This window comes from Octopus bimaculoides, chromosome 9 (genome assembly GCF_001194135.2).
Source record: "Octopus bimaculoides isolate UCB-OBI-ISO-001 chromosome 9, ASM119413v2, whole genome shotgun sequence".
Taxonomy (NCBI): domain Eukaryota; kingdom Metazoa; phylum Mollusca; class Cephalopoda; order Octopoda; family Octopodidae; genus Octopus; species Octopus bimaculoides.
Genome location: NC_068989.1, coordinates 72,180,723 through 72,189,509, shown reverse-complemented (window position 1 = coordinate 72,189,509; position 8,787 = coordinate 72,180,723). Strand labels below are relative to the sequence as shown.

Genomic DNA, 8,787 nt, shown 5'->3' with positions numbered 1-8,787 from the left:
ATGCACGGACCGGCTTCCCACCGACCCGAATACACTTCCCGGTTATCATAGCGTCAATCAACATCTACCAAAATGTTTCTCCTTTGAAACGAAAGTGGTATTTTTCTTTCAGTAACAATATATTGAAACTGTGGGAAACGGTAAATTTATTGCAAAAACAAAAACAAAATAGTGTTACTGTGTTTTTAAAAGAATATTACTTTTGAAGTAATTTGTTTTGGATAATATTCAAAGAATAATTTTGAATCGTTTCTCAAAGGAACACTTCATCAATTTTTAAATATTTATAAGAAAGCTTAGCCGTAACTGGAGAAAAACTGACAGAGAAACGAGGAGGACAAAATCATTACTTATGTGTAAAGTGTAGTTTCTCATTTATGCACAAGGCCAGCATTTTAATAGAAGGAGTAAGTGGATACCATCGACCCCAGTACTTGACTGGTACTTTATTTTATGGACGCAGGAGAGATGAAAGGAAGAGTTTACCTTGGCGTAATTTGAAATAAGAACGTAATATGTCGGAAGAAAATACCGCTCTAACGCTTCTATCGACTCAACGCCTTTGTGTGAGCGAAGAATAGAAATGAAAACAAAAAACATACCCTCTCGCCTTTTCTTCCGAGACTCATCATAATAATTCTTTCTTAATTTGGAACAAGGCCAGCCATGCTGAGGGGGTCGGGAAGTCGATTATATCGACACCACTGCTCAATTGGTATTGTTATCTTATTTTATTGATCCCGAAAGGATGAAAGGCAAAGTTGACCTCGGCGGAAATTGAACTCAGAACGTAAAGCTGGACTGAATACCGCTAAGAATTTTGTCCAGTGTGCTAACGATTCTGCCAGCTCACCGTCAATAAAAATAATGATTTCAAATTTTGGCACAAAGCCAGCAATTTCGGGGAAGGGGGTACTTATTTTATCGACCCAGAATCGATGAAAGATGAAGTCGACCTCGGCAGAATTTGAACTGAGAACGTAAAGACGGACGAAATGCCACTAAGAATGCTTGTACAGCGTGCTAACGATTCTTATTTCTTTATTGCCCACAAGGGGCTAAACATAGAGGGACAGACAAAGGGATTAAGTTGATTACATCGACTCCATTGCGTAACTGGCACTTATTTAATCGACTCCGAAAGGATGAAAGGCTAAGTCGACCTCGGCGGAATTTGAACTCCGAACGTAGCTGCAGACGAAATACCGCTAAGCATTTCGCCCAGCGTGCTAATGATTCTGCCAGCTCACTACCTTATGGGAACTCCTCCGGAACCCGTGGAAATTCCATGTTTTATGAATATTCATATTTCTAGTTTGATGTGTAAATGTATAAGACCTTTATAACATTGTTTGATAATGTTCAATGTATCGATTATGTCTTCAATTTTCTCCCGCTGTAAAAACTGTTTAAAGCAGAGGTCGACAAACTACTTATGTCATAGACTTCGTCATGAAATTGTTGGTAACTTATTGATCCTCATCTTGTAAATTTCTAAAATAAAATCCAAACATAAAATTAATGAAAACTTTCTTGATTTAAAATCAATAATTCCTTCGTTCTCTTGTGCCATATTTTACTAAGAAATATTTAAAGAAATTTAATGGAAATACTTAACGAAATTGATAAAGAACAATACAAATTCAGTCGTATTATGTTGATAAAGGGTAAAGACCTCCTTTGGTCATGAATGACCATGGGATTGCACCTAGAAAGTTACTCTCCGAGCCACAAGTCTGGGTAAGGCTGTTTCTGGAAAACTAGCAGTCACTCATGCATGCTAGCCTCCCCTCTCTACGCTACTGATGTTATCCAAGGGAAAGGCAAAGGCCGATACAACTTGGCACCTGTGACGTCGCAACTTATTTCTACAGCTGAGTGAACCGGAACGAAGTGAAATAAGGTGTCTTGCTCAAGAACACAACCCAGCGCAGTGCGCGATTCGAACTCACTACCTCATGATTGTGAGCCCGTAATATAGTCAGAATATTTAATGTATAATAAATGTTTGGTGAACGTTGTTATTGCGTCAATGTTTGACGGAAAATTAGGGTGTTTTAGCCTTACATTACTCAGCGGAAGTTAATCAATTCTATTACATCTGGTTAATTACCTTTCGTTATAATGACTGTCGGTTTACTGAAACACGTGTACGCTTTATAAAGCTAAAAATACCAATTACATTTCCTGTGTTTGTTATTACTGAAACGTGGCTCGAATTATGCACAATATCCTATCCGGCACTTTGATGGTATCCATCTAATCACGCTGGAAGAAGGAGTGGCTAGCAGAACTTCCTACTTTGCCCAAACATTTGGTTACGTATCGCACCCTCCAGCGCGCTTCTATACCACACAACATATATGCGCACGCCCGCGTGTGATTAATTTCTCGCTACGGCACTTAGACTTATTGTACAAGAGAAGAGGAGTCACTTAATGATCTTCATTACCTTCCAGCGGTTTCTGTTATAAGAAGCAGTGCAGTCAGAATTGAGTACGTGTGCAACATCCTATAGCAGAAACAGGTGTAAGGAAATGAAGGGGATTACGTGACTCCCGTTCTCTTCTCATTCATTAATACTTGTGTATGTATGTATGTATGTATGTATGTATATATATATATATATATATATGTGTGTGTATGTATGTATATATATATATATGTATGTGTGTATATAATGTGTGTGTGTGTGTATGTATGCATATATATGTGTGTGTATGTATGTATACATATATATATATGAGTGTATGTATGTATATATGTATATATATATATATATACGTATATATTTGTATGTATGTATGTATGTACTAACTCTGTTCAAGAAGGGATGCACAGTTTTTAAGAAAATTGAAATGAGCTGTAATCCGAAAAAGGTTGTTAAATACTGGTGTATGATCGGAGTTTCCAACCATTTGATATCGAGACGCACAGACAGAATAAATGTCAAGATTTCATTTTGATTTTATTGACTACTGCAACCACAGGGTGTTTTAGCATTACATATGTATTATATATATATATATATATATATATATATATATATATATATATATATATATATATGTGTGTGTGTGTGTGTGTGTGTGTGTAATAATTAAATATATATATTAAGAACTTTCATTGTGTTTTGTTATGCGCATGGTCCATGGAGAAATTGCCTTGCATGAAACCAGTACAAAATAAAAAGGTCAGGGGCCGTTGGTATAAGGGGTCGAAGTTAAATATTTTACAATATTTTGGTAGATACCAATACACGCCACAGGGTTTCCAATACGAAAGCAGAGCGACGGCAGATAAATAAACACCATTATGTTTTATTTATCGCCACTTTTCAGTTTCAAGTAAATTCCAAGTTGTTTTTTTTTAGTTGTTGTTGTTTGTTTTATGCCTTATCGCTGCGACACAGTGCTCCTTCTGTACTTGATATGGTGTTAACAAATTCTAAATCATTTTCACTTACTCATCTTACGATATTTTACAATACAAAAAGGAAAACACCCTTCTCTTATCTGACATTACTAAGGTCACAATAACTCCATCAAAATTTTCTTTTTTGGGTTATTTGACTACGGCCATGCTGGAACAAAGCCTTCGACGGGTTTACATGGTAATATCGTCTGCGGAACTTAGTCGTTCGTTAAAAAGGGATCAATAAGATAGGTTAGTACTTTGACATAAAAAACCCGAAATCAATACACACACACACACACATGCATGCATACATACATACATACACTCGTCAGAGATAGCCGACATGGAAGGAGAAATGGTGACCGCTCTCCCCATATATACATACATATTGTGACAGGTTTCCCACGTTTTCGTAGAGCAAATTCAATTCTGCTCACAACCTTAGGCAATCGTACAAGACACTTGCCTAAAGTACTGCGTAGCAGAATCGAACCCGTTACCCCATAGTGATGAAGCGGACTTCTTCACTAAAGAGCTATACCTTGCGCCTGTCACGTACCTACATTTTAAAAATTTCGGTGAAATTTACGTCTGTCTATTTTAATATCATTATCAGAAGTGTTACGTTGCTCCCTCCAAAATGCAGTTCTTCAGTTCTTTGTTCACGTCTCACAAAACGAGAAGATTTCAGATCATATTATTTCGACCTTGTGCAGGAGGTCATCCTTTCATCAGGTATTTTTATTTACCGTTAAGGTCATTATTTTCAAGCAGGGCCCGTTTGGTCATTTTGTTTAGAAGTTGTAAACATTACATGTCCTATACGTTTCCATTTCATGTTGTTTTATCTGTTTGCTTTTAAGAGTAGTACTATTGTGTCTTGTTGACGAATGTTGAGGTGGTTTGGCCACATGGAGAGGATGGATGAGAAGCAGATGGTAATGAGGGTGGTGAAGACAGAAGTGATAGGCAGTAGAACCAGAGGCAGGCCTCGGTTTGTGTGGATGGATGGAGTGAGGAAAGCTTTGGTGATTAGAGGTGTTGGAGTGAGAGAGGCAAGAGAATTTATAAATGATAGGAAAACTTAGAGAGCGTTTGTCGACGAATGAATGAATTTGATGTTACTCAAAGGGGTACAGAACCAGCATGATGCGGCGGGGTAAACCAGCGTATGCTGTCGGGCCCCGCTGCTGATATTGGGGGTTGCGTTCTATGCGTTGACCCGAGCAGAGAACGGGGCTCGCTTCTTTGAGCTGGGAAATGAATAGAATGCCTGGTATGTGTCTTGTTGTGGCTACCTCCTCCTAAAAAAAGTGGGGAATAGGTCTGGGTATAAAAAAAAAATCTATTGTGTCTCTGATCTACAGACGCGAGAAGAAGAAATATATTCAATACGTGTAGTAAGGTTTGTTCATTGAATCAGAACGGAAGGGTTCCCTCCGTCTTTACTCAGAATAATTTCCTGTTTTGCACAGAGTTGTGTTGTAGAACGGACCCGGAAATATCTGAATAGCAACTAAGGGAAACTTCTACTTCGAATAAATTGCTATATATTGCTGTATGAATATGTGTGTGTGTGTGTGTGTGTATGTGTGCATTTGTATGTATGTATAATTTTTTTTCATTCTCGAAGCACGCATAAAGCTATAAATAATAGCTGGAAAACCTTTTTTAGATAGAAGAGGTCAAAGGTTGTTCGTCGGAGACGAACCCACACTTCTTGTAGAATGACAGATGTTCTACCATTGTCCCACGAGATACCTTCGACTTTGTCTATGCAAAAGACGTTTCTCAACCCAATATTAATATGCTTTATAAGTACTTCGAGAATTTCAGAATACAATTATTTCACCTTCTCCTGAATCTTCATAAAATTCTTATGACGTATACAACACACACACACACACTTCCATCCATTCATCCATATATATACTTATATATAAATACACACACACACACATATACATCCATTCATTCATTTATATATATATCCTTCCCAAAATACACACACACACACACATATATATATATATATATATATATATATATATATATATATATATTTCCGTCAGCATCTTGGGACCAAGGACCTCTGACAGGCGCTCATATCAGAAACAAGCCTTAACAAAATCAAATGTTCCGGCTGGATTCGCAAGTAAATCATCCGAGGCTATGGATATTTAACCAAGAATCTCGCCCGTGGTCCACTTCGAGGATTCTTGCCAGTTGGCCTTGCCCTTAAAATCTGCGATTCTGCGAATGAGTGAATGAGTGAGTTTGTAAGTGACGGAGTGGTTGAGTGAGTGAGTGAGTGCATACGCGCGTGTGTGTGAGTGATGGTCACTTCTACTTACCTGTTAGTTTCTTGATGGTAATCCAGTTAATCTCTTTCGGTACTGTGTCCTCGTCATTAGCCAACACCACTTGGTGTATATGTGACGCATCACACATATGCACACAGGTGCGCCAGCGATTTTCCGACAGTTGATGGTCCAACACCTCCTTTAATCTTTAATCCGGATAAATTACGAAGGGTGACTTGAAATTCCTGTAGACGCCACAGGTGACGGTGTATGTACCGTGTGTTTATTTGCATTATTTAGATTATACATACATAAGGTGACAAGTTGGCAGAATCGTTAGCACGCCGGACAAAGTGCGTTGCGGTAATTCGTCTGTCTTTACGTTCTATGTTCAAATTTCATCGAAGTCGACTTTGCCTTTCATCTTTTCGGGGGTCGATAAGTACCAGTTGATCACTGGAGTCGATATAATCGATTTACCTTCAGTACCGGTTTCTGGCCTTGTGCCAAAATTTGAATCCATTATTTACACTATTACATAAGGCGGCGAGTTAGTAGAGTCGCTTTATGTTATAGTGTAATAATATGTAATAGTTATATATTATTACACTATTACATAGATGTTGTACACCTCTGATCACAATGTACTTCCTAGATTGTTTTTAAATAGCCGGACAAAATGCGTAGTGGTAATTCGTTCGTCTTTACATTCTGAGTTCAAATTCCATCGAAGTTGACCTTGCCTTTCGTCCTTTCGGGGTCGATAAAATAAGTATCGATGAAATAAGCACCAGTCGAGCGTTGGGGTCGATGAAATAAGTACCTGTTGAGTCGATGTAATCGCCTAGAACCCCACCCCACGCCCTATCCAAAATTTCAGGCCTTATTAGAAGAAAAAATTATTTACGCTACTGCTTATTTAGCTTAATATTGGCCGTTGCAATGGTTACTATAGGTAAGAGAACGGAGAGAGTCAGTAAAGCAGATAAAGTAGAACTGTTCATGGTACTTAAGATGCACACGGGATGTATAATTAATAGGTTAGAGGTGTGTTGATGAATAAATATTCCATGACCCAAGGCTTTGGAACCCAAAGATAACGGAAAATCGGTAGTTAACCTCTTTCTGTCTTTCTCTCTCTCTCTCTCTCTCTCTCTCTCTCTCTCTCTCTCTCTCTCTCTCTCTAGATAGATAGATAGATAGATAGACCACGGCAACACAGTATCGGCCAGACTAGAAGATGTTGTACACCCCTGATCACAATGTACTTCCTAGATTGTTTTTAAATAGTAAAATTAGTTTATATAAATTACTAGATTGTGGGCTTAGAGAGAAAGTTAATTTATTTTACTATGGTTAAGTTGAAGATTGAAATTCTCTTTTTTATAACATTAATGATAATTTCGTTTTTGTATGTTTTTTGTTTTGTTTTATTTTGTCTTTTGTGAATTGTGATATTTATATACTTAATTTTAAATAAGTGTTATTATATTGCTTCTTAAGAGAGTTTTAATGTTATAAGGCTATAAGAGGTTTTGTTTGATTGGGTGAGTTGTAGATTTCGGAGGTTAGTTTGGTTATTTTGTAGGTCAGTGTGTATTTTTAAGTTTTTCTACTCTAGACACAGGCCCAAAATTTTGGGGGGTGGGGCCATTCGATTAGATGGCCTCCAGTACGCAACTGGTATTCAATTTGTCGACCCCGAAAGGATGAAAGGCAAAGTTGACCTCGGCGGAACTAGGGAGATGTTAATATTAAACAAGCTATAAGGCGGCGAGCTGGCAGAAACGTTAGCACGCTGGGCGAAATGCTTAGCGGTATTTCGTCTCTGTTTACGTTCTGAGTTCAAATTCCGCCGAGGTCGACTTTGCCTTTCATCCTTTCGGGGTCGATAAATTAAGTATCAGTTGCGTACTGGGGTCGATGTGATCGACTGGCACCCTCCCCAAAAATTTTGGGCCTTGTGCCTAGAGTAGAAAAGAATATTAGACGAGTTATAAGGCGGTGGGTTAGCAAAATTGTTAACACGCCGGGCAAAATGCTTAGCATCATTTCGTCCATCTTTTACATTCTGAGTTCAAATTCCGCTGAGGTCTGCCTTGTCTTTCATCCTTTCTGAGTCAATAAAATAAATACCAGTTGAACACTGGGGTTCAATGTAATCAACTTAGTCGCCATTGCATGACCCCTTTGTGAATGAAACTGAATAGGCGGAAACTGTGTGGAAGCTCTGTCTGACATATTGCACATATTGTTGAAGGATGGCCTTAGTCCATCACCCTATTTTAACTCTTTGGGTGTCGTTAGCGGAGTCTACTCTGATGCAAACATTCAGATAAGAGTGTCTTCCCAGGGATAACGTATGAGCCGTGGTTCTTCCTCTCTTTACTCCATCAAACTCAAAGGCCCAGTAAATGGTTACTGGTGCAGCTACTAAAGAATTCTCCTTCGTCACATTCCACCTAATAGCTTCGCTGTTTCTTTTCTCTCTCTCTCTCTTTTTTTTTTTTTTTTTTTTTGCCGTTGCTCCGTTTGTTTCGTTTTGGTTTGTATTGTTAGTACGACATTAACACTTCATTTTTTATTAAATTCTACTATTCTTTCTCCTTACCCACAGATACGACTACAGCGGCAGTGCCTCCCCATATTCCACATATTCCTCATATCGTTCAGACAAATCTCCGTCCACACGTAAACTGGAACGACAGGTTTCAGCTCCTCTCGACTTTGGTACTGATTACACACGTCGGAGCCGTTCGAGTGTCGACTACTCAAGCAGCCGAGACTACGGAAAAGATTACCCACGAAGATCAGGGAGGTGTTTAGAAGTTAGTGCCCCGCCATCCATTCGCAGCAGTCGGCGGGCAGCAGAATCGTCTGTGACCACACGATATCGCAGCAAACGCGACGCCAGAAGTGATTCGGAAGACAGTCTACCAGAAGCTGAAAAAAATACTCGTGATTTCAGGTACGTCATTCTTGGCTTGGTTTTTCCGGTTTGTTTGTCGTTTTTTTTTTTTAATTATATGCAACGAAATCTGCTTATTAAAATCGCATATATTGTTAT

General features: G+C 38.6%; 1 protein-coding gene across 1 annotated transcript in view; it reads left to right on the top strand.

The window, feature by feature from the left end:
- The window catches only part of LOC106868746 (hornerin), a 43,681-nt gene that overhangs the window by 6,354 nt on the left and 28,540 nt on the right, over window positions 1-8,787 (top strand). The window contains exon 3 of the mRNA XM_014914144.1: window positions 8,338-8,688. Coding sequence (XP_014769630.1) covers window positions 8,338-8,688 — 351 coding nt within the window. The remainder of the gene's footprint in view (window positions 1-8,337; window positions 8,689-8,787) is intronic.